The 25,486-nt window shown below is 53.2% G+C and overlaps 2 protein-coding genes, 1 long non-coding RNA gene and 1 other non-coding gene across 8 annotated transcripts; 3 read left to right on the plus strand and 1 right to left on the minus strand.

Moving 5' to 3' along the window:
* The first annotated feature begins 59 nt into the window (after positions 1-59).
* On the plus strand, positions 60-585 carry LOC128796022 (uncharacterized). Its single transcript, XR_008433701.1, has 2 exons — positions 60-274; positions 425-585. It is a non-coding gene; the product is annotated as an uncharacterized LOC128796022 (long non-coding RNA).
* LOC128796461 (small nucleolar RNA ACA64) lies at positions 237-358 on the plus strand. The gene has a single exon (XR_008433816.1). It is a non-coding gene; the product is annotated as a small nucleolar RNA ACA64 (small nucleolar RNA).
* Positions 586-854: 269 nt separating the features above from the next.
* TBL3 (transducin beta like 3) lies at positions 855-11,013 on the plus strand. Its single transcript, XM_053957995.1, has 22 exons — positions 855-928; positions 1,045-1,096; positions 1,172-1,267; positions 1,497-1,544; positions 3,289-3,430; positions 3,590-3,674; positions 4,300-4,467; positions 4,876-4,951; positions 5,100-5,196; positions 5,575-5,771; positions 6,072-6,213; positions 6,552-6,610; positions 7,125-7,228; positions 7,605-7,755; positions 7,881-8,111; positions 8,271-8,341; positions 8,727-8,883; positions 9,242-9,300; positions 9,542-9,645; positions 9,809-9,880; positions 10,165-10,323; positions 10,799-11,013. The coding sequence occupies exons 1-22, from the start codon at positions 876-878 to the stop codon at positions 10,909-10,911; spliced, it is 2,436 nt and encodes an 811-aa protein (XP_053813970.1). The 5' UTR covers positions 855-875; the 3' UTR covers positions 10,912-11,013.
* A 317-nt stretch (positions 11,014-11,330) lies between these two features.
* Positions 11,331-25,441, minus strand: NOXO1 (NADPH oxidase organizer 1). Of its 5 annotated transcripts, none has more exons than XM_053957958.1 (10): positions 22,297-25,441; positions 21,714-21,872; positions 15,932-16,019; positions 15,442-15,522; positions 15,265-15,328; positions 14,579-14,759; positions 14,169-14,350; positions 13,839-13,952; positions 13,285-13,402; positions 11,331-13,059 (listed from the first exon to the last, which is right to left on the minus strand). In XM_053957958.1, the coding sequence occupies exons 3-10, from the start codon at positions 15,995-15,997 to the stop codon at positions 12,444-12,446; spliced, it is 1,422 nt and encodes a 473-aa protein (XP_053813933.1). In that variant the 5' UTR covers positions 15,998-16,019; positions 21,714-21,872; positions 22,297-25,441; the 3' UTR covers positions 11,331-12,443. The 5 variants fall into 5 exon arrangements, with proteins under 5 accessions (XP_053813933.1, XP_053813932.1, XP_053813929.1 ...); XM_053957957.1 differs by having other exon boundaries at positions 15,932-16,062; XM_053957954.1 differs by having other exon boundaries at positions 15,932-16,115.
* Between the last annotated feature and the right edge of the window lie 45 nt (positions 25,442-25,486).

The raw sequence follows: 25,486 nt of genomic DNA on the forward strand, positions 1-25,486 counted from the left end.
GCTAAAGGGGCGCGCAGGGCCGGAGCGCGCAGAGCGCGGCGGGGCGGCGGCAGGTGAGGAGCTGCGGGTGCGCGGCAGGGAGGGCACTGCCGCATCGCCCTCCTTCCCTGCGCCTTCCGCCTCTGGAGAACGCTGCTGGGAAATGGTTATGGTGCTGCCCGAGCCGGAGCCCGGCCGGCTGGGCTGCAGGGAGCGTCCCGGCACGGCGCTCCCGGGGGGCCGCGGTAGCGCCCGGCGCGGTCTGAAAATCATTCGGGGTCTGCCGTGTCCCCGGGTGAGATAACGGCGCCCAGAGCATCGGGAACATTAAGCTTATTGCCCGCTGTGTGTGGGCAATGAAACCCATGTTCCCATAAGCGCCGTGCCCCCCTGCGGGCCCCGCGGGGCTCGAGGGGCCGGCTCTCAGCTTTGTTCCCTGCTCCAGGTGCCGTTCGGGGCTGCGCTGCCGCTCCCACGGCGATCCCTTCCCCGGAGGAGCGGTGAAGAGCACGGGGCTGCCGTGATGGACGGCGACGCGGGAGTCGCGGCTGGCAACGATTCGTTTTTATATTTTAACGTGCAATAAAAGACGGAATGCGTAAAAGATGGAGCGTCTCTTTTTCTTTGTAATTATCCAAAGTTCTATTTCACGCTTCCTCGGGGCGGTTTTGCTGGAGAGCGCTCCGGATGGCGGAGGAGATGCAGCGCAGGAGCCGCTCGGGGCCGGGCTGCCGCCGCTTTCCCGGAGGAACGGGAGCTTTGATCCCGTTCCCGGAGCCGCGCCTTGCCCGCGCCCCGCGTGGCGCTGCCGGCGCCCCTCGCTCACGTCACTGGAGGGGCCGGAAGTGCTCCCTCACTTCCCGGAAGTGCCGGCCGGAAGCACGTGGGCCGCGGCCATGGCGGACTCGGAGCCGGCCGCCGCCGCCGTCCCCGTGCGCTTCAAGAGCAAGTGAGGCACCGGCGGGACCGGGCTGGGGCTGCGGGGGCGAGCGAGGGGCCGGGCTGGGCCGGGCCGCCGCCGCTCCGCTTTAACGGGGCCTTGCCGCGCGTCTCTTTCCCTTCCAGCTACGCCGCGACGCGGAAGATCGAGCCGTTCTACAAAGGAGGGCGAATCCAGGTAATCCCGGCTCTGGAGGGACACCGGGGAATGTCGCGCCTCCTGGCTCTAACGTCCCCGGTCCCTTTTCTGCAGATCAGCCGCGATGGGAAGTTCATGTTCTGCCCCTGTGGGAGCAAAGTCAACGTCATCGATGTGGAAACGGGAGCGCTCCTGCACAGCCTCCAGCAGGTGACCGGGATCGGCCGCTCCTGAGCGGTTTGCGAGGCTCCCGGAGAGTTTTCTCAGTGTGGATACAAAGCTCGCAGGAGTGAGGAGTGCAGGGAGGCTGGGAACGGACCATTAAGGTTTTGGGCGGTCCCCGAGCTGTGCTCGGTGTCAGCAGAGCCGCGTGGAGAAGGGAGCTCGGAGATCTCTCCAGGGACGGATTAACCGTGGCATTCCCATTCTGTTTTCCCAGGATGAGGAAGAGGATGTCACAGCATTCGTGCTGAGCCCTGATGACGAGGTGGGTTTGTGCTGGGGGCCGTGAGCAGCCTGGGACAGGCTGAGCCAGGAATGGGGGGAATTTTGGGGAGTCCGTGCAGGGCCAGGGCTCGGACTCGACGATCCTTGTGCATCCCTTCCAGCTGGGGATATTCCATGGTTCTGTTCCACACCCTGTGTGCTTCCTGAGGTCCCCGGGAGCCTTCTCAGGGGGTCATGCTCGGGGCTGTGGGTCACTCTCAGAGCTGTGGGTCACACTCGGGGCCGTGGGTCACCCAGAGCTCTGGGGCACTCTCTGGGCCATGGGTCACACTCAGAGCCGTGGGTCACACAGATCCGTGGGTCACACAGAGCTGTGTGTCACACAGAGCCGTGGGTCACCCAGAGCTCTGGGGCACTCTCAGGGCCATGGGTCACACCCAGAGCCGTGGGTCACACAGATCCATGGGTCACCCAGAGCCGTGGGTCACTCACAGATCCATGGGTCACTCACAGATCCATGGGTCACCCAGAGCCGTGGGTCACCCAGATCCATGGGTCACAGATCCATGGGTCACACAGATCCGTGGGTCACACAGAGCCATGGGTCACAGATCCGTGGGTCACACAGATCCATGGGTCACACAGAGCCATGGGTCACAGATCCGTGGGTCACACAGATCCATGGGTCACACAGAGCCATGGGTCACAGATCCGTGGGTCACACAGATCCATGGGTCACAGAGCCGTGGGTCACACAGATCCGTGGGTCACACAGAGCCATGGGTCACAGATCCGTGGGTCACACAGATCCATGGGTCACAGATCCGTGGGTCACAGATCCATGGGTCACCCAGATCCGTGGGTCACACAGATCCGTGGGTCACCCAGATCCGTGGGTCACAGATCCATGGGTCACACAGATCCGTGGGTCACTCACAGATCCGTGGGTCACTCAGATCCGTGGGTCACTCACAGATCCGTGGGTCACTCAGATCCGTGGGTCACTCAGATCCGTGGGTCACCCAGATCCGTGGGTCACACAGATCCATGGGTCACAGAGCCGTGGGTCACTCACAGATCCGTGGGTCACGCAGATCCATGGATCACACAAAGCCATGGGTCACAGATCCGTGGGTCACACAGATCCGTGGGTCACTCACAGATCCGTGGGTCACTCAGATCCGTGGGTCACTCACAGATCCGTGGGTCACACAGATCCGTGGGTCACAGATCCGTGGGTCACAGATCCATGGGTCACAGATCCATGGGTCACACAGATCCGTGGGTCACACAGATCCGTGGGTCACAGATCCATGGGTCACACAGATCCGTGGGTCACCCAGATCCGTGGGTCACACAGATCCTTGGGTCACCCAGATCCATGGGTCACAGATCCGTGGGTGTCACAGATCCGTGGGTCACCCAGATCCGTGGGTCACTCACAGATCCATGGGTCACAGATCCGTGGGTGTCACAGATCCGTGGGTCACCCAGATCCGTGGGTCACTCACAGATCCGTGGGTCACACAGATCCGTGGGTCACACAGATCCATGGGTCACAGATCCGTGGGTCACACAGATCCGTGGGTCACACAAAGCCATGGGTCACAGATCCGTGGGTCACACAGATCCGTGGGTCACACAGATCCATGGGTCACAGATCCGTGGGTCACGCCCGGCGCTGCCCACAGCCTGGGCTCCCCCGCGCTCCCCGTGCCGTGTGGGAGCAGCAGGAAGCCCAGGCCCGGCCCTGGCTGAGGCTGTCCCTGCCCCGCTGTCCCCAGGTGCTGGTGACGGGGAGCCGGGCGCTGCTGCTGCGCCGCTGGCGCTGGAGGGAGCCCAGGTGTGAGCGCACCTGGCGAGCCGTGCACACCGCGCCCGTGGCCACCATGGCCTTCGACCCCACGGCCACGCTGCTGGCCACAGGTAGGAGCCAGCTTTGGCACAGAGGGGGTTTCCTGCTCCCGGAGCACCTCCCAGGGCAGGGCCAGCAGAGGTTCAGGGCCCGGGGCCGTGCCCTGTCTGGGATCTGCTGGAGTTGCCACGGCTCTCTCCTCCAGAGCTCGGGTGTCCTTCTCTTCCCAGGTGGCTGTGACAGCACCATTAAGATCTGGGATATGACCAAGCACTACTGCACACACAACCTGAAAGGATCCTCTGGAGTGGTACAGTAAGGAGCAGTCCTGTTTGTCAGGCCCTGGCTGTGCTGGGATACTGGGATTGAGGTGCAATCCTTGAGTTAATGCAACACAAAGGTGCATTCCAAGCGGGGTCTGGGCTCTTCCTGCTTTCTGAGAGCAGGGTTACGGCTGATTCTGCCCAGAGAGGAAACAGTTTGGTCAGGAATTTTCATGGAATCACAGAACTGTTGGGCAGGGGACACCTCCCACTAGCCCAGGATGCTCTGAGCCCACCCAAGCTGTCCTGCTGTGGGATGTGCATCACTGAAAGGCTGGGTGGTTCATTCCTGCTGTGGGATGTGCATCACTGAAAGGCTGGGTGGTTCATTCCTGCTGTGGGATGTGCATCACTGAAAGGCTGGGTGGTTCATTCCTGCTGTGGGATGTGCATCACTGAAAGGCTGGGTGGTTCATTCCTGCTGTGGGATGTGCATCACTGAAAGGCTGGGTGGTTCATTCCTGCTGTGGGATGTGCATCACTGAAAGGCTGGGTGGTTCATTCCTGCTGTGGGATGTGCATCACTGAAAGGCTGGGTGGTTCATTCCTGCTGTGGGATGTGCATCACTGAAAGGTTGGGTGGTTCATTCCTGCCCTGTCCCTCTGCTCCTGCCCAGCCTGGTGGAGTTCCACCCCGACATCTCCCGCCTGCAGCTCTTCTCCTCCTCCATCGATTACAAGATCCGCATCTGGGACCTGAGCTCCAGCAAGTGTGTGGCAGTGCTGGAGGGACACTTCAGTGCTGTCACCTCGCTGGCCTTTGCAGATGGGAACAGCCTCCTCAGGTACCTCCTGGCAGGGCTTGGGCCTCCATCCCTTCACCTCCTGCAGCACCCGGGGGTCCTGGAGGGTCTGGGCGGGTTCTGCTGTGAGGGGAAGGGGTGGTGCAAGTGCTCAGTGGGTGTCAGCACCTGTGCATTGGAACCATGGAATGGTTTGGGTTGGAAGGGACCTCAAAGCCCATCCAGTGCCACCCCTGCCATGGGCAGGGACGCCTCCCACTGTGCCAGGGTGCTCCAAGCCTCGTCCAACCTGCCTGTGTTCCTGGCAGTGGCCTGTGCTGGCACAGGGAATGCTGCTGCCCTCTCTCCCATGGCCTTTCCAGAAGAGGTTTTGAGCTCCCACAGTACCAAATTTGCACCCAGACCCAAGCTGAACAGGTTTAGCACTAAAACCGAGCTTTTCATCTGCAGCTCTGGCCGTGACAAGATCTGCATGGTCTGGGACCTGGAGACCAGGCAGAGCAAACGAACCATCCCTGTCTACGAGGTGAAACTGCTTTTTGTTTCTTCCTTTGAGGCCCTCTGTAGTTTCTAGGCCATGGTCTCCCTCTTTAGGGTCTGTAGGTTGTGAAATCAGGTTTCTCCCCTTCCCAGGGGTTTTCAGCCCTGGGTCTGTGCCTCTCTGACTCTTGCAGACCGTGGAAGCCGCTGTGTTGTTGCCTGAAGACGGAGATTTCTCTCAGCTGGGTGTGAAGAAACAAGGGCTGCACTTTGTCACAGCTGGCAGCAAAGGTGAGTGTCACTTTTGGAGCCTGAAGGGTGGCACTTCAGTCACTTCACTGCTGTTATTCCTGGGCTGTGTGTTCTCCATGTGGCAGGAGCCTTGGCGGGAGAGCAGAGCCTGCTCCTGAGTTCCTTGGGCAGGAGTGGATGAGCAGGATGGAGCAGGCACAGATCCATGTCGTACTCAGACACATTTATCTCTATTTTCAAACTCGATGAGTTTGATCTGCACCAAAGAAGCAAAACCTTGAGGCTTTTCCAGCCACTGCATCCTGCCCAGTCTTGCCTTGGAGCCGTGTGGCTTTTCCCGCCGTGGTTTGGATGACGTTCCCTGGACATCCACTGTGAAAAGCAGTGGCTGTGCCACGGTTCCTCCTGTTTTCCCAGGCATCCTGAGGGTGTGGGATGTGGCCACAGCTGCCTGTGTGCACACCCAGCCCGTGCCCTTCGCGCTGCGGGAGGAGCCGAGCGAGCGCAGCCTCTCCCAGTGCCAGTTTGTGCCCGCCAGGAACGAGATCCTCACCGTGTCCATGGAGCACAACATCGTCTTCTATGATGCTCAAAGCCTCCAGCTCAGGAAGCAGGTGACAGCCCTCAGCCTCCCTGTCCCTTTGTCCGTGCTCCAGGAGCAGCTCTGCTCCTGGAAGAAGCACCAAGGGCGCCCTTGGCTCCAGCCTGTCCTGGAATTGCTCCTTGGGGCCAGAGAATCCCACTGGTTTGGGGGAAAATGCTGCCCAGAGACCCACAAAGGAAGGAGAAAGCAGAACAGACTTAGGCAGAAATGCCTCCTGTGTGTAGAAATTACACCCAGTATGAGATGAAAACCAGTCCCTCCCACCTTCTCCTTCAGCTGCCTTTTCCCTCTTGGGCTGTTCCCCTTGCAGCTCACAGGATACAACGAGGAGGTGCTGGATGTGAAGTTCCTGGGCCCTGGTGACTCTCACATCGTTGTGGCCACCAACAGCCCCCAGCTGAAAGTGTTTGAGCTGGCAACGTCCCACTGCCAGATCCTGTACGGCCACACAGGTGGGTGACAGTGCTGGCCTGGGGGCACCTGGGCAGCTCTTCCTTTATCCAGCTTCTCCTGGAACTCTGCTGGAGAGGAGTCCCTGAGTTCTGGTGCAGCAGGTTTGGGAGTTGTGTGGAGAGAGGATGTGTCCCATTGTCCCTGTCCCTGAGATCAGTTCAAACTGGAGCTGAAGGTGCAGGTGTGTGACACACTCAGTCCTTAGGGACCAGTTGTGTCCCAGACCTGTCCCCTGGCTCATTAACTGGGCTCATTAAGCACTGGGCTCATTAACTCCTTGCTGTTGTCCCATCTCAGCATTGCTCTGCACCCACCAGCTTTTATTTCTCCTGTTTAGAAACAATCCTGGCTTTGGATGTCTTCAGGAAAGGCCTGATGTTTGTCACCTGTGCCAAGGTGTGTCACTGTTCTCCACTTAATGAAACTCTTCATTCCTAGTGATCCTTGTGGGCAAAATTATGTTATTTTTGGAACTCCAGAAAGGGCTTTTTGTTCATACAATCCCTGTCTGCTGCGTGCCCCAAATAGGTTCTCCCACTATCCCTTTTTAACATTGTCCCTGGGGAAATGGGTTGTATTTTATTGGCCTGAAGGAGGTACTTCCTTCTCCAAGGAGAAGGTGTTAGAGTTCAGGAAAGTTGTTAGTGTGAGATTGAGGAGGGAAAAGGTGCCAAGAGCCCTGACAGACCCACAACCAAAGCTCTGATACAACCTGGAGAGTTGTATTTATTTCTGGAGAAATAAACCTCCATGCAGGAGCCCCGGAGTGGGGGCTGATCTTGCCACCTGCCGAGACAGAGATGAAGGTTTGGGCTGGAGCAGCAGAGACCAGTGGGGCTCAGGGATGTGCTGAAAGCACAGGGAGCTGCTGCCTCCCCAGGCAACTGAGGCATTTGTGTCCTTCCCCCAGGACAGAAGCATGCGGGTGTGGCGCATGGGCAGGGCTGGCAGGGTCACCTGTGTGGCCCAGGGCCTGGGCCATGCCCACGGCGTGGGCGCCGTCGCCTGCTCCAGGTAACACAGACTGGGGGAGGGAGGGAGGGAAGGGAATGTCCTGGTGGGTGCTGTCCCCCTCCCAGCTGTGCTGCTTCTCATCCCTGCTCCCAGCTTCTCGTGGTGCCTGAGTGTGAAGGGATCATGGGATGGTTTGGGTTGGAAGGGGCCTTAAATGTCCTCCAGTGCCACCCCCTGCCACGGGCAGGGACCTTCCACTGTCCAGCCTGGCCTTGGATACTCCCAGGGATGGGGGAGTCCCTCTGAAATGAGAGGGCTTGGAAAGCCATGAAGCCACTCCTTCCTCACCCCAGCAGCGGCTGAGTGTGGAGATCCCAGTCAGGGAGGAGAAACCACGGAATTGTTTCCCTGCCCTTGATGGTTTCATTCCTCTCAGGCTGAGGGAAAGCTTTGTCGTGACCAGCAGCCAGGACTGCACCATCAAGATCTGGAACATCCCGGAATCCCTCACTTCCAAAGCAAAAGCAGCCTTGATCTCCAGTCCAGAGCCCCTCCATGCCAGGGTGACTGAGAGGGGCCATGACAAGGTACAGCTCCACCTGAGCTTTCAGTGCTCCAGCCTCCCTCCTGCGCTGCAGCCTCCGTTTGTTCCGTGTCCCACAGCCAGAGCCAAGGCCTGACCCTCTCCCTCCTCCTCTTGTGGCTTCCCCAGGACATCAACAGCGTGGCAGTGTCCCCCAATGACAAACTGCTGGCCACGGGCTCGCAGGACCGGCTGGCCAAGCTCTGGTCCTGCTCCGACTGCTCCCTCCTGGGGGTTTTCTCTGGGCACAAACGTGGCATCTGGTGTGTGCAGTTCTCCCCTGTGGATCAGGTCCTGGCCACCTCCTCGGCTGATGGGACCCTGAAGCTTTGGGGACTTCGGGACTTCAGCTGCCTGAAGGTGATGAGAACTTTGCCTCTTGCTCTGGGCGAAACCTTGAGGTTCCTTAAGGATCCTTCCAAAACTTGGAGCTTATTTCTTTGGGCTTCATGAGTAAATGGGACCCTTCGGGGTCTCTCCAAAGGCCTGGCACTGCTGAGCTTCCTTTCTGTTTTGCAGACCTTTGAAGGCCACGATGCCTCAGTGCTGAAGATCATCTTTGTGAGCAGAGGGGCTCAGCTGCTCAGCAGGTTTGTGCCTGCCCAGGGCTCTGGGGAGGTTCCAGAGTTAAGGGAATATCTGAGCTCGTCATCAGCACCAAGAGGAAAGACTCTTGCGTCCAAAGAATCTTTGGGAAGAGTTATAGGAAGATGCCATGTTTAGGCCAGGCTTTCTGTAGAGATTATTTTAATCTTCCTCCTCCCCAGGTGTCCCATGTGGCTGCTGTGGCATTGCTGGGTTGGGACAAACTCAGTAGACAAAGCTAAGGGTGCATCTTGCCCTCCACGTTTTTGGTTATTTCTGCTCCTGTTTGGAAGGAATTGGGATAGGACAAATCCATCTGATACTTGAGGTGGGACATAGCAAGAATGGATTTGTGCAGTGATTCTTTCTGTTGTGTTTCTCTTCCAAAAGTGGATCTGACGGTCTCTTGAAACTGTGGACAATTAAAACAAACGAGTGTGTGAAAACGTTAGATGGCCATGAAGATAAAATCTGGGGCCTTCACTCCAACAGGAAAGATGACATGGTCGTGACAGCCTCCAGTGACTCCTGCATCACCCTGTGGCAGGTACAGCACGGGGGCTGCTTCCTCCCTGGGTTAACAATTGGGGTAATTGGAGAGCTCAGGCTCTCAGTGGCTTGTTTCTCGTGTGTTCTCCTTGTCTGCAGTTTGAAATTAGGCCAACAAGGCTGATCTTGGGGTTTGGGGGTATTTTTTGGCCATCCTGGATGTCCCCAGAGCAGCAGATGGGCCCCAGCACTGGAGCTTTGGAGGGAAGTTGGAAATCGCTGGATTTATCATTTAAATTACTTGACCCCGGGATTTTGCTGCAGAAACTGGTCTCCACATCACTCGATGGCTAAATCAAAACCCTTCTGTATTAAAGCAGGATTTGATCAAGTTTTATCCTGTTTTTTTTTAATAGGATGTGACTGAAATTGAGGAGGAAGAAGCACAGGCTAAACAGGAGGAGCAGATTATGAAGTGAGTTGATCTTGTGCCATAAAGAGCTGTGAAAGGCAAACTGTGCAGTGGAACTGTCCACACCTGGAGCCCTCCAGCTCCACCTGATCCCAGTATTGGAGTGAGGGAATTGAGGCATTTGTTGACGAGCACCACAAACTTCTTAACTGTTATTGCCAAATCTGCTGCTTTTTCTGTAGTTTTGTTTTTTTTCCAGCACCTAAAGATTGGTCTTACTGTCCACCCCTGATTTGTTTTCCAGAGAGCAAGAGCTTTCTAACCTTCTCCATGAGAAGAGGTACCTCAAAGCTCTGGGCCTGGCCATCTCCCTGGACCGGCCGCACACGGTGCTGACCGTGGTCAAGGGTGAGTCCAGAGCGTGCTCTGAAGGCATTTCCTGCCCTCTCTCCTTTCCTGGACACCTCTTCCAGCTAATTCAAGGCTACAAAGTCCAATAATTAGTCTGAAAGCCTCAGTTTCCCCTGAGTGACATCACCCAGGGTGTCCCTGCTGTCGTTTCTCTCTCCAGCCATCCTCAGGGAGCCTGAGGGCAGGAGGCACCTGGAAGAGAACATTGTTCGGCTCCGCAAGGATCAGAAAGGTTTGTGGCACGATCGAAGTGCTGAAAGCTCTCAGGTCAGACGCTTGTTCTGCCACCTGAAATTAGAGTCCTACAATCCTGGAATGGTTTGGGCTGGGAGATTTGTTCAGTTTTACCCTCTGCCATGGGCTGAGACACCTTCCACTAGACCAGGACCTGGCTTTGGGCACTTCCAGGGATGGGGAGTGCCGCTGTGTGGGAACTGAACTCCCTGAGAGCCCAGGGATGTTCTGCAGGGTGGGCTGTGCTGTGTGCCAGCCTGGCCAGGCTTCCTTCCCCCACAGAGGCCGTGCTGGCGTTCCTGGTGACGTGGAACACCAACTCCCGGAACTGCCACGAGGCCCAGGCCGTCGTGGAGACGCTCCTGAAGCACGAGGCACCCGACACCCTCCTGCAGTTCTCGGGGATTAAATCTGCTGTGGAGTCTCTGCTGCCCTACACGGGTGAGCCCTGTGGGGACAGGCGTGGGCTGGAGGTGCTGACCCGGATCAGGGATCGTGGAATGGTTTGGGGTGGAAGGGGCAGGTCAGTTAATCCACCCCTGCCATGGCAGGGACACCTTCCACCATCCCAGGCTGCTGTGTCCAGCCTGGCTTTGGGCACTGCCAGGGATCAGCCACAGCTGCTCTGGGCACCCTGTGCCAGGGCCTGCCCACCCTCACAGGGAACAATTCCCAATTCCCAATCTCCCATCCAGCCCTGCCCTCTGGCAGTGGGAGCCATTCCCTGTGTCCTGTCCCTCCATCCCTTATCCAAAGTCCCTCTCCAGCTCTCCTGGAGCCCCTTTAGGCCCTGGAGCTCTCCCTGGAGTGTTCCCTTCTCCAGGCTGGGCATTCCCAGCTCTCCCAGCCCGGCTCCACAGTGGAGGGCCGGGTTCTGCTGCCTCCCCCGTGACCCGGAGCCCTCCCGTCCTTGCAGAGCGCCACTTCCAGAGGCTGAGCCGCCTGCTCCAGGCTTCCACCTTCATCGAGTTCATGTGGCAGAACATGAGGCTGGCAGATGTGGCCCAGCAGGACCAGGGGACTCTGTGACCCCCTGCCCCCCCCCACCAACCAATTTCTCTTTCCCACCAGGATGGCAGCTGGATTTTTAGTTCCTCTGTTTTATAATAAACATTTTAATTTCTAAACCAAGTCCAGCATCCAATCTCCTCAGGGCTGAATGGAAGGAAAAGGTCATTTCTTTGGCCAAGCTGGGGGGTTGTGTTTTCACACCCTGAATGTTCACACTCACAAACAGCAGTTAGTTTGGGATTAAAAAAAGGCAGAATCCCAACAAGCAGTTGGGATTTAAAGGATTCATGGAGCTGGGCTCTTGCTTGGGCAAAGCAGCCTGGACCAAGGCGGGGGGTCTCACCTGTGCCCACCCAAAATTTAGCACCTGAGAGGAAGAGAAGCACAATTTAAATTCCCCAAATAGCAAACTTTTAAAGCATAAAACACAAGCAGGCTTCAGAGATATTTACATGTATTTTATTTCATAGACACAAATGTATAAAATTCAAACAACACAAATAACTCACAAGTTCATTATAAAAATATTAACAGATACCTGGGAGAATAAGTACAATTAAAGCCATCAATGTAGAGAAAAGTCTTAAATTTCCTATAAATCTTTTCCTAAATAATTTCTAGCAAATGAGTTTAGGATTAGAATTGTTGTGAGTTTCAGTAACTACCCAGTCCCCTGGAAAGAGGAATGTTTTGTCCATAAAAGTGACCTCTGTTCCCATCCCCAGGTGGGACACAAGCTGTGACTGCCCTGGTTGTGTTCCTGTGCCTGCACAGATGTGGCTGGAGGGAACAGGGATGAGGTTCCTCCCCAGCAGGTTTTTTATTCTCACAACCATTCAGCAGATCCAGCCCATCCCTGTATTTCATGGCCTCTCCACTAACCTATAAAAAAAACCCCAATCCCACATCAAAAGTCAAAAATATCTATAAAATCGGGGGTTCAGTAACTGCCATCACACATCCCATCCCCCTAGTTTGGTGACTAGCTCAGGGTGCCAGGGGTCACTGAGGCACTCTGGTGCCACTCCTTTGCCTTCCACGGTGGCTGTGCCAGCTGATCCTGGTGTCCCAAGCCCTGACACTCCAGAGGTGATGGATGTGTGTGTGTGTCCCTCGGGAAGGGAGAGTCCCAAACCTGACACTCCAGAGGTGTTGGATGTGTGTGTGTGTCCCTCAGGAAGGGACAGTCCCAAACCTGACACTCCAGAGGTGTTGGATGTGTGTGTGTGTCCCTCGGGAAGGGAGAGTCCCAAACCTGACACTCCAGAGGTGTTGGATGTGTGTGTGTGTCCCTCAGGAAGGGAGAGTCCCAAACCTGACACTCCGGAGGTGTTGGATGTGTGTGTGTGTCCCTCGGGAAGGGACAGTCCCAAACCTGACTCTCCACAGATTATGTATGTGTCTGTGTGTCCCTCAGGAAGGGACAGTCCCAAACCTGACTCTCCACAGATGATGGATGTGTTGTGTGTCCCTCAGGAAGGGACAGTCCCAAGCCCTGACGCTCCGGAGCCGCTGCCCACGGCTCCCAGGGGACTGCAGCGAGCGGGGTGTCAGGGCTGTCCCCGTGTCCCCTCCTCCCCAGGGCCACTGCTGCCGGCCGGGGAGCGGCTGGGGACCGGGAGGCCGGGCCGGGGAGCCGACCGCTGCAGGGCGCGCTTGGTGACGGTGCTGCACCGCTGCAGGATCTCCTGCGCTGAGGGCCGGGCTGGCACCTTGGGGACACCCGCGGCCAGCTCCGGCTCAGCGAGGGGCAGCTCGGCCGCGGAGCTCTCCACGAAGCCGGAGTCGTTCCTGTCTCTCGCACTGAGCTGCGGGGATTTGCTGCCGTGCCCGCGGCTCGGGCCAGGAGAGCTCCGGGCCGGCTCCACCTCGGGCAGGGACCGCGACAAGTCGGCTTTCCAGGCCAGCCGGGCGTCCCCGGCGCTGCTGCTGCTGCCCGAGCTCAGCGAGGAGCTGTCCAAATCCAAATCCAAATGCAAATCCAAATCCAGCTGCGGGGTGGAGCTGGCCCGGGGCAGAGAGCGGGATCTGCCGTGCGGCTGCGGGGAGCGGGGGCTCGGGCTGCAGACCCTGAGCCCGCAGCTCAGCATGGTCTGGAGCTTGTGGTGAGGGTTCTGGTAGGGCCGGAGGCACAGCGAGGGCATGTAGCCGGTGCAGCCGTTGTACCTGAGGGCAGGGACGGAAGGAACACTGAGAAAAACCTTCCAGCACCTCGGGCCAAGGTGGGGGGGAGCACCTGGGGAGCAGGTGTGTGCTGTACACGGGGTGTGGGGACAGGGAAAGCGTCCCCAGCCAAGGACAGCCAGCTCTGGGGGCTGCTGGGCATCCCACACGGGGAGGAACAGCAAGCAGCTCCCTCGGGGAGCCAGGGCTTTGGGAAAGCCTCCTCACCGGATCAGCCACCAGCCGTCGTGGGATGTCCTGAGCACCTCCACGACCACCCCCTGGTTCAGCGAGAGCTCGTCTGCCTTCTGAGCCTCGTAGGCCTGCACCACAAAGTACAGGCTGCCTGCAGAGAGAGGGAGAGGTTGGATTTTCCTTGTGGAGAAAATCCTCTGATCCCAGTGAGACACCAGCCCAGCTGCAGGGCAGCTGTCCCTGAGAGTGACTGGTTTGCTCAGGGACCCCAGTCTGATCCATTGAAGTTGGATATAAAGAAGTTTTTTTTTACAGAAAGGTTGTGGAGGCCCTGGAAGAAGTTGCCCAGAGAAGCTGTGGCTGCCCCTGGATGCCTGGAAGTGTCCAAGGCCAGGTTGGATGGGGCTTGGAGCAACCTGGCACAGTGGAAGGTGTTGGGGTTGGAACCTCAGATGGGCTTTAAGCTCTCTTCCAACCCAAACCACTCCATGATTCCATGACCCACAGGTCCAGGCAGGGACTCCAGGCAGTTGGGTAAAGTGGTGGGGGTTTGCAGAACTCATTCTTTGAAGGAGAAACAGACTTACCCTCCTCGTTTGAGCTGAAGGCATTCTGGATGTCCTCACAGGCATCGAGCTCTTCCAGGTACGAGGCTGGGAACCAGGCTATCTGCTTGTCTGCATTTTCCACCAGCCACCAGCCTACAAAGAGGAAGAATACCCAGATTTTAACAGCCTGCAAGTCAAGACATGACAATAATCCCTAGGTAGAGGACACAAGAGACAGGAGGGACACTCATTGTCCCCCCAGGTAAGCACACAAGTGCAAACACCTGAACCCCTGACACTACCTCAGCATTTGCCTAGCTATGAGTCCATCTGCCCATCTACCCCAACACTGAATCCTCTCAAACCTACCAGTCATGTCCTTGATGAGCACTTCCACAATCTCCTTCTGAGCCACTGTGAAGGGTTTGTTCTTTGTGTCTTTGGTTTCGAAGGCCTCGATGCAGCGGTAGCTCTGCGACGCCTGAGGGAGGGTGATGGACAGGGGCTGGGGGCTCTTCTCCCTTCTGAATACTGATGGCATGATCACAACACTGGGAAGTAAAGGTGCACGTCAAAAACTCAGCTGAGAGGTTGAGCTTAGTATTGGTTTTGGTAAAATCATTTCTGCAGTAGGCTGAGAAAAGCTTCAGGCATCAGAAACAAAATTAAAAGCACCCAGCTGAACTGCCCTGGAGTGGAACTGGTCTTTCCATTCTATCCATATCCCATAATATTTCTGTTTCATGAACAAACAAAAAAATACAACTCATATTTCATACCTGTTTTCAGGGAAGGAGGGATCGAGGTCTTGAGTCTGTGCCTTGAAAAACTGATTGACCTCTTCACCCCGGGAGATTTTCACATCAGTCTTCAGCAGCTCCTGGGAATACGTTTCCAGCAGTTTCAGGATCTCCAGGCACCTGTTCAGCTTCCCACCCTTCCTCTGCTGCATAGTTATTCCTTCAAAATGACAAGGGCACGGTTGGGATAGGGCAGCAATGGATCTGGACCCCCGGGAGCAGCATCTTTTCCCTGAACACCGGTTGCCCTCACCCACCACCCTTCCTGCCCAAGCCCAGACTGTACAAAGTCACTGTCCCTGCCTCCCTGTCATTTGTAACAGTTCCTGATAGGATTTTTTAACATCCAAAATTTCTCTCTTTTTTTTTTTCTTTTTTTTTTTTTTTTTACATGTAAAGTTTCAAGAAGCTCTAGGTCAATATTTGAAGTGTAGCATTAATTTGCCAAGTGCAACTATGTATTAAAAAAAGCCTTTCTGGGTCATTTTAAGTCTGTACTAGACCCAAACAAGCTGATGTGACCCAGTGATGCCATGGCAGGAGCAGGAGTGAGCCCCTGATCTGTTCCAGAGGAAGGTCAGGCTCAGAGACTTCAGTCTCTGCCATAGTTATGGCTGTCCCTGATCACTCTCTTGTTTGTTTGTCCCTCAGAGATTTGTCCTTACCTTTAAACCTGGGTAAACTCCTCAGTGACCCACTCTCCGTGGGGAATTTTCTCTTCAGCTCTTTCTAAAAGCAAGGAGAAGGAGAGAACAGTGATTCCTGACAGCTGACACACGGCCAGGCTCCTTCCCCTCCCCAGGACAGGAACCTTGAAATTTCAGGAATTGAAAATCACTTACATGGAATTTCTTAAAGTCTTCAAACGTCCTATAGATGAGAATGTTGTTCTGATCTGACCAGGACACAAACATCATGTAGTTCTGGGAAAAGAAAAGGGAAAATAAAAGCAGTTTAATCACAATGTTCAGTTTTGGAAGCTTCCAGGCAATCAGCATTTGCTGTGGTTCGGTTGAGGCTTTTAATGTCACATTAAAAAATTAAATAAAACATTAAACCGACAAAAATATTTCCTTAATTTCATAGTCCCAAATGGGTAATCATTGCTGAAACCAGGAGAATGTTATGGTGCTGTGACAAAAAGAGAGCAAAACCCAAGATATTAAGCTCATTAAAAAACAACCCCCCTTGTCCTAGACTCCAATCCCAATACTATAGGGAATAAGCAAACTTACCCCTGGAAGAGTAACTCAAAAACCTCTAGTCTCCCAGTTTGTAAATTATATTTAAGGAGGAAAGCAAAGCCAAAAAAAAGAATAAAAATTAAAGTACCTTCTGTTTTCTGCACTGCATGAAGCCCACAGCCTTCACATCCATGGGATACCTGTTGCAGCTCATCTTCCCCACGGCGGCTGCTCCTCTGTCGTAGGGAGCCAGAGGGATGTGTGAGGGAGGGATGAGAGCTGGAGGGAGCAGAGATGCTGCTCCAGCCCCGACTGCCGAGGTTTTAAATACCCTGGAGCAGGAGGCAGAGCAGAGGTGTTCCCGAGCTTCCTCCTCCGCCCAGCCCCCGTGCAGAAATTCCGCGATTTGCCAAACTGCCGCGTGCCTTTTACCTTTCCCCCCGCTTTTAACATGCAAATGCTGCCGGGTGCAGGCGGGACATAGTTCAGGGAGCCGGGGAGAAAGAACACACCAGTGCCGGGAAGGACGGGAAGGGAGCCGGGGCTGTTTACCAGCGCTGGGTTAGAGCAAGTCACAGGGGCAGCAGCACCTGCCCCGAAATATTTCCGGGACACCGGTGAGGTTTTTATGGCTGTATTACACGGACCTGCAACTCGGGCTGAGCTCACTCCAGCCCCAAAGCCTGATTTAGAACAGTCTGGGTTGTAAAACACAGATCAGGCACCATAAAACGTGAGTAATATTTGTTGCAAATATTTGGGGTTTTTCCCTGCTTTGTCCCACCTGCCGAGTTACTTTAAATAGATTTCTGACAGTTTTATCAACTTCTCCATTGAGGTGCCGATGTAATGAACAGACACATCCCCAAGATGTAACTAAAAGACTGAAAGCTCCTCGGGTGAAAATAGGTGATGGAAATTCAGCTCTGAGTGCTCTGCCCTGCGTCCAGCCAGGTGTCCACACCCTCCCAGGGCATCCTAAGGATCAGCTCCACTGCCCAGAGGCACAGCAGGAGAGATAATTCCAGCCTTGGCCAGCCTGTCCTCTCCCTGAACCTCAGGGCTGATGGACACCGTGTGATCAAAGCGCCTCTTCCTAGATAAAGCCTCAATTGAACCATTATCACTATAATTATCTTTATCATTATCATTATTGGAACCCAAACTGAGAGGCTCAGCCGTGCCTCCCTGTCATTTCCCAGCTACACCTGGTGTTTCAAACCTTCAGCAATGGCTGCAGATGATTTTTCATCTACCAAAAAAAAAAAAAAAAAAAAACAAAACACCCCAGAACAGGGAGCCAAACCAGATTCCTTCTGGAAAACACAGTCAGGAGGGTCTTGGTTTGTGATCCATGAACACGGGAGGCTGCTCCTACACAGCAGGGCAGCACTTTCTGGAGACAAAAAAAGCAGGTTTATTGCAGTTGGATTTATGGCTGCTGGATATCTGTCCTGCATTAAAAAGGGAAAGTTATCCAAAAAGCACTTTGGTTCGGTGTGGATTTTGGAGAGAAAATCTCTCCAACAGCATCTCCAAGGCATTTCCTGGCTCAGGAAGCTGCACAGGAGCTGCCCTGTGGAAAAGGGATGTGGAGCAGCTCCCTGCCCTCCACAGCCCTGGAATCAGACCCTCCATCCCTCTGTTACAAAGCCTCCAGCCAAACCATGTGCTGGCAAATCTCCCCAGATCAAACAGTGAGGATTTTATGGAGTGAGAGGAAATCACTTCATCCAGCAGATTTATTAAGAAAGTCCCAGTCTCTGAGGTGCCAAAACCCTGTGCTGACTCCCTGTCCTCAAACCTGCACTCCTTGGCTTCTCCTTGGCAGCCAAGCCAGGGCCAAGCTCACCCTCACGTGGCTCTGTTAAGTGGCTTTTGGAAATACCTGGGACCAAGACTCCCAGTGAAGCACCTTGGCTTGGTTTCCTGTCTCAGAGCAGACACAAACCGCAATGCATTTCCAAGAACGTAAAGGTTTAAACATATTTATCCTAACTGGGAAAAGCCAAAGACAAGGAAAGCCTTGGAGGAGCTGCAGGATGAGGAGACAGCTGGGGAGGCTCGGAGAGCACCTTGATCTGCAGATGCCATAAAAACCAGAAGAGTAGGAAACAGCCTTGGTTTTGCAGTGTTTCATCATTCTCAGGGAATTCAAGCAGAAAGGGGGGTGTGGAAAACATCGAATGGAATGTTACAACAGGAAGGTGAAGCTACACAGGGGTTTACAAGTCACCCGAGGCAGAAGGACCAGCCCTGCAGTTTGGAGAACTGATCTTCTGAAAAAGATTGGACTGACTGGGAGATTGCTGGTGATTGCGGTGTTGCAATTGAAGCAAATATGAGCAAAACTGCTCAAAACTCAATAACTGGTTATTGAGAAAATGTTTTGCGGAAGTGAAGGGCTCTGTGACACAGAAGTGAGTGCAGGGAGGGAGGGGAAAAGCCTGCCACTCCTCTGAGACACCAACACCTCTGGAGTCACCTGGAGGGCTCAGCTCCAGCTCTGCAGCTGTCACAGCAGTATCGGAGCCCTGGCGGTGTCAGGTGTGATGTCACGAAACTGCTCCAGGATGACCTCAGGAGCCACATCACATCTGCAGCGACACCGCCTACGAAACCAGGTGGCCCTTGGATGGGCACAGTGCTCCTCAAAGCTCTCCACAGCTCTGGCCATGCCAGGGCCATTCCTGCTGGCAAGGATGGGTAACCCACCAGCAGAGGCCACAACTCCACTGCTCTGCTGGATGCATTTGGACTCGCTTAAAAAAAAGAAGACAAACTTCTTTTTTTTTTTTTCTGGCATTATCAAGTTTACTTTTTGTCTTCTACAGTTTCCATGTCATCCTGCCATAAATCAGTGCCTCCTCATGGGTAATAATTAATGGCAGGGGAGGAGGGGTCTGCCCAGAAAAAGTGAGACTCAGCAAGAATTATTGGATGCTGCTGTTTCATCAGCGATATTTATTTACACAGCTCTGAGGGCAGCAGTTAATTTTCCTTTAGTTGTTTTACAAGGTACCAAAGAGATCATAAATTAACAGGCAATATGTAGGAGGGCACTGCCCAGCTTTGCCAAGATACAGGAAACATGGATTTTTCCATAATGACTCCCATAATTCTGCAGCCTGCTCCAAGAGAGCCCCCTGCAGCCCACCAAGGTGGAGCTCTGCTACTCAAGGAGCATCACTCCAGCCACAAACTGCTCCTCTGGGGACAGAAACACGTTTGTGTCACGGCAGGTGGCTAAGGAGTGTCACAGGGAGCCACAGCAGACTGCCTGGCCCAGACTGCCCACGGCTGGGAAGACGAAGGAGGTCACCCAGAGGCTGCAGGAAGGCCCCACAGTCACCAGGGCTGTCCCGCTGAGTATTTCCATCCCAAGATCAGCTTCCCTTCCATGACAAATAAACACTGATGCTCTGCTTTTCTTTTCACGTCAGTGTGGATCAGGAGTAACTTCAGTAGAAGCAGAATCTGAGTGCACAGATGCTTGGGGGCAGCCAGAGGCAGCTCCTCTCCATCTCCTCCTGAGCCATTTTCCAGGTCAAACAAGAAACAGCCTTGTCCCAAATGCTTGGAGAGGAGCAGCTGTGTTCTGAACATCTTTCCTACACACAGAAGGTGTGTCTGGGCTGCTGAGTGTCCTGTGCCCCTCATGGCTGATGTGTGGGACTCTGCATCAGGGATTTCTCCTTCTATGGCCGGCACAGGAGCGGCAAAGAGAGGAAAGTCCTCAAACCACCCTCAGGACACTGCAGCTGCGAGGGAGAGCTACAGAAAGGAGCTGTGGGCACAGCCAAGGGGGGCCTGGAACAAAGCTGGTGGAAAAGCTTCATCTTTCCCTTGCTCACCTTCAGGATCAAAACCTGCCCTTTACTGTTCTTGAAGGTCACCTGTGATGACACATGACCTATCAGCACCTTTAATGAAAAGCCCAGATGCTAAAAGCCGATTTTAAAAGTACAAAGAGGTTTTAGACTTTTAATAAATAGAGAAACAGACCTTTATTTAAAAAGAGTAATGAAAACCCAGACACTGGAGTTGACAAAAGTCTCCTTCACCTCATGAACAAAGGAAGCAGTTGAACTTTCACACAGGCTGGGATGAGAGATTTTGCAGCAACTAATCCAGAAGAAAATATTTCATTTCATCCTAATTCCAGCAGCTGCTGCAGGCACTAAAGCATTTCTCTGTGGCAGACCCAATTCAGGAACCCTTTGAGCCCAGGGAGCAGCTCAGCCCTTTCCCACTCCGTCATGGGAGCTTCTCAAGGTGCACATCCCTCTTCAGTGCAGGGGACCACTCATTCCTCACAGGCAGCTTTATTTCAGGATCCAAAATCAGAGCATCGCATCCAACTCCCTCAAACCTCCCTCCCAAGGCGTCATTTTCTTTGCAAAGCTCTTGGGATGGCCCCATCCAGCCCAGGGAGAGCTCGGCCCATCTCAGGAGCTTTGTTTGCTGCCTGGGGCACGCACAGCGGACTGGCTCCTGTTTACCAAGCACTTGTTGAAATGATTTCATAGTTCTTTTATAAAAGTGACATGTTTTCTTAAGGTTATGCAAAATACAAAAGTGTGATTCAAGAAGGAATTTTCCAGAAAGGGTAAGAATGTAACTTAAGCTGCTTCAAGAAGAGGAGGTTCTCTGAATTGTTTTCTCATGAAAAAAGCAGTGTTTGATGAGTGCATGGCACGAGGCCAGCGCTGTGTGGACATGCTGGGACTCAGGAACGTGATGTGAAGGGAGAAGAAAAGCAGGGTGGAATTTCCAAGGGGGTTTGAGGCTCTGCAGTGCTCAGCCTGTCCTACACATTCTGAAATCTGGTGGGAGAAAATCCCAGCAACACCAGTACAGCCAACAGCAAGTGCAGCAAGCACCAGCAAACATGGAGAAATACTGTTTTCACTTGGGGAAAATCTGTTCTTACATCATGCTAAATATAGTAAATTGATCAGAGACAAGACCATTCTGTTCCTTCCAGATTAGTCAGAGCTGCTCATCCCACTCTTTCCCTTTCCTCATTCCCCACGGCCATCGAGGAGCAGAGTATGCAAAGCCTTATCTCTCCTGGGAATTCCACCAGCACCAGGAGCTCTGGCTAAAAGTTCACCTGTATTTCAGAGCAAAGACAGCAACTTGTGGTCCTTGGCCCCTTCAGAAACAAGGCAAAACCAGATCCAATCTTCACTCAAAAGCCTGGTGGGAGAAGAGCAATGTGGAAGGAATTGTTTTTTCATCTGTGTGTAATTCTTAATGAGTCCAAGCATAGCAACTGTTACCTGAGGAAAACCTGTTCCACTGAAGGAGACTTCCTGTTGAATTCCTTTGACCTCCTTCTGCAAAAAAGGAATCATCCCAAATCAGGGGCCACTCTCCTTTTACAAAGCCAAGAGAAGAGGAGCTGCTCACTGAAGACTTTGTTTTTGAGGAGCACAAGCGAACCCCCAATTTTGCTGTGTTTATCCTCAGAATGGATGAACTGATTCCAGGGATGCTCAGAGTGGGTCTGGGAAGGAGGAGATAGATTGGAGCACGGCACAAACAGGACCACCTAAACCAACCTGCAGAAATAATTTGGTTTTCTCCCTGCCCCTGCCATCACCATTGCTCATGGATTCTCATTTTAATCAGCTAGAGGATCCACATATAAAAATGACACCAACTTTAAAAGAACAAACTCAGTGTCGGGTATAGATGCCCAGATTTGAGCAAGGCAGTGCCTTGTGCTGTCTTACACTTCAGACTGTTCTGAACACATTTCAACAGTTCTGGATGGATCTGAACTGAGACATCTCACCCATTCCCTGGCAGGGGGGCTGCAGGCTCCTTCGTCATAGCTGGGAGATAAATTCATACTTTTGGGCAATTTTGCAGGTGATAAAGTTCTTATACGCAGGCAGAGAGGATCAATATGATTCACTTACCTAGAAATAAACGTCTTTTTTTGTTGTTGTTTCTATTTCCTAGTTGGCTGTAATTTCCCAAACAAGTCTATGACTAATTCCTGGTGCTGACATATCACTGGTCAGATTTAGGCTCACATTCTTACATGTAAATACAAGACAGCTTCCTGCTGTAGTGCCCTGCAGAGGGAAACAGTTACATTCAGCTGGAACTATCTACAAAACCATCACAAAAACACTTGGTAAGGATCCTGACAGGCACAGGGTACATTTTTCCTCCCCAGAAAATCAAAGAATCATGGAATGGTTTGGGCTGGAAAGACCTTAAAGTCCATCCACTGCCACCCCCTGCCATGGGCAGGCACGCCTTGCACTATCCCAGGGTGCTCCAAGCCCTGTCCAACCTCATCTTGGGCACTTCCAGGGATGGGGCAACCAGGATCTCTCTGGACAACCTATTCCAGTTGCCTATTTGAAACTTCAAATAAATTACTGGATAAAACTGAAACTTCAAATAAATTACTGGATATTCAGTGGTGTTTAGATACCCAAATGAAGAAGGCTCCAAGAATATTATTCTTTGTCCTAGTCCATAATGACCAACCTGCAGGAACCTGGCGTCACACTGCTGGGAAAGAGTTGTGTGAATCCTTGGGATCATCCCTCCTCGGGATCATTTCCCCTTGTGTCTCCTCTCCTCAGTGCCACCCCTCCTTGCGGTCACCTGCTTTGCTCAGGGGCTGTATTTAGGCCAGGACCTTTGTCTTGCCCAAGCCCACTTGAGGATCCCTGTGCCATGGATTTTGCAGGGCTCAGCGGGGCGGGGAGGGTGTCCAGCCCCATTTCTTCTTCCTTCCCCAAGCCCCACTGTCAGCTGCCTGTTCCCAGCTCTCGTGTAGCAGGTGCAAAGGTAAGAGAAGAAGATCAAACAGCTCTGAGAAAAGGCAAACACAGCCTTTGATTCTCTCCAGCATGGGCTTTACTGCTGCTTCCTGCTGACTGCTGTCATCACCCGAGCTGCCCCATTCCAGGCATGGCTCTGAGGAAGAGGGACATACTCAGTGACATCTGTGACTTCAGTGGGCCCAGTCTCACAGACACGGGGAGCTGAAAAGCAGGTGCTTTGCTGGCAGCATCTGTGCCCAGGAGCCCTGGCCAGGGACACCTTCCACCCTCTCAGGCTGCTCCAAGCTGGCCTTGGGCACTGCCAGGGATCCAGGGGCAGCCACAGCTGCTCCGGGCACCTGTGCCAGGGCCTGCCCACCCTCACGGGGAAGGATTCCTCCCCGAAATCTAATTTGTGTGAGGAGTTTGTTTGGTAACAGGCTCTAGCACACTCCAGCTCCTCAATCAGCGCTGGGAGCAGAGGGTTGGGTGGGCTAGGGCTGTCCAAGGGGGAATGCTCCCTCATCCTTCCTCGGCTCTGCACCACATTCCTTCCTTGGGATGGAACTAATTTGGCTCTGCACTTGGGTTCATTTAGAGACAGCCAAGTGAATTTCCTCGCTCTGACTTGAATTGGAGCATTTCTCCATTTTTTAAACTTTTAAATCCAAGCTGATGCTGGACCTGAAGGCAAGTGGAGAAAACTGGGAGGACCTTTTCCTAAAGAGCCAGCTCTGCTCCTAGAGCTGAGCAGGAAAGGGGCGAGGGGAGCAACATGGAGCACAAATCTCTGTAACCAGCAGCTTCCTTCAACGCTTTTATTTATCAATAAAAATGCTGATATTTTAATTGAATCCATAAATTAAATCACAATCAAGGAAGCAAAGTCTGCTAACGGCCAGACCAGGAGATTGCTGTGACTTGGAAACATCTCTGCACCTGTTTAATTGCTTCTAGACCAAACAATAAAGCTCTAGAGGAAATTCCCTCAGTATCTCATTCTCTTTTTTCCTGACTTTACAAAAATTAACGAGGTCATGAGCATCTGTTAAAACATTTATTGCTGGGCAAGGAAAACAGACATAAAAATGTTGCTCTCCCTACTTGATCTTTCCTTTGCGTGTGAAATTTATCTTTACAGTTGTCTACAACTTTAGACAAGTTTAGACAAGTTTAGGAACTTCCAGCAGTTCCTCACCAGTTACTCACGTGTCTTCTCCCTCCCTCACAAAAATCAGCAAAGAAATATTCCCAAGAAATTGCAAATAAATAAAAATAAAGGAGCACTGGTAAATAGAGACCCCAAGATGGAGATCCAGACTATCAGCCCAGTGCTCCACAGAGCAGGAACAGTTCAGCCATTTGCACATGAAATACACCATGAGTTTAAGTATTTTTGAGGGCAAGTCTTTGAGGTATTTCTCTAAAATGATGCTTTTTCCAATACACATTTTATACCACACTGTGTTAAATAAATCACATATATATATTTATATATAAGGTGACTTTTTGGTCCAGCTCCATCCTGGACATACATTTGTTTGCATTAAACAAAATAATCATATTTTTCACTTGACCTACAGGTGATGGACAGGAAAAAAGTTGAGGTGGATACAAAATTCACATTGCTTACGGTAGGACATTTGTGGCTCTCAAACCTTTAAGAGCATGACAGAATCAAGCCAAAAAGAAGGATGAGAGCAAGTCTGTGCTGCTCTCCAAGTTTCCACCCTCTGACCTGTATTAAGAATTTTGTAAGGCCACAGCTAATTAACATTTTCAAGGGGTGAAAGAGCAAGCTCCTAAGTCTGATGCCAGGCTGGACAGTTGCCCAGGTCACCACGTTCATGTGCTCACAAGCCTGTGGCTCTCTGGAAATAAAAGAAAAAATGTGAAATGTCCACTCAAAACCAAGGTCCAGGGGCCAGGTCTGGCTCTCCATCACCCCGAGGAGACCAGCCACTCCCAGGCAGTGCCTGCCGTGGTGAAACACGTGCCAACACTCTCAGAAAGAGGAAAATCCTCCCTCAGTATGGATTTACAAGCATGTGGCAGATGTTAAAAACATGAAAACTTCATATGGGCGTGTTCCTATAAAGGAGCGTGAGTTGAATGGAGTTATCCACGTGTTTGTCTATAAAATTGCCCTGTTGATTGTATGACTCTGCTGGAGATAACGCTGAGGTGCCCGTCAGCCCCGCTGGCATGAAGGGGAGCTGCTGCGTACCACAGGATCTGCCACACACAGTATCTACACATCCCAGAATCCCAGAATAGTTGAGTTTGGAAGAGATCAACCAGTCCAGCCCCCTGCCCCGAGCAGGTGACACAGGAACATGTCCGGGTGGGTTTGGGATGTCTCCTGAGGGAGACTCCACACCCTCCCTGGGCAGCTGTTCCAGGGCTCTGCCACCCTCACTGCAAAGAGGTTCCTCCTCATGTCAGCATGGAACTTGTTGTGTTTTAGTTCCTGGGCACTGCTCCTCATCCTGTCACTGAACAGAGTGTGGCACCATCCTCTGACACCCCTGGGAGGGATTTGTATGGATTGATGGGATCCCCTCTCAGCCTTCCCTTCTCCACACTGACCAGGCCCAGCTCCCGCAGTCTCTCCTCATCACAGAGATGCTCCACACCCCATAGGAACACATATTTATACGTATTTTTCTGCTCATTTGGGAGGGCCATATGAGAGGAACTGGTCTTTGACACCCACTGAAGGGACATGGCAGAGTCCCCTCACACCCTCAGGAGGGACACGGCAGAGCCCCTTCACACCCTCAGGAAGGACATGGCAGAGTCCCCTCACACCCTCGGGGGATCATGGCAGAGTCCCCTCACACCCTGAGGGGGGACAAGGCAGAGCCCCTTCACACCCTCAGGAAGGACATGGCAGAGACCCCTCACAC

This window comes from Vidua chalybeata, chromosome 16 (genome assembly GCF_026979565.1).
Source record: "Vidua chalybeata isolate OUT-0048 chromosome 16, bVidCha1 merged haplotype, whole genome shotgun sequence".
NCBI lineage: Eukaryota > Metazoa > Chordata > Aves > Passeriformes > Viduidae > Vidua > Vidua chalybeata.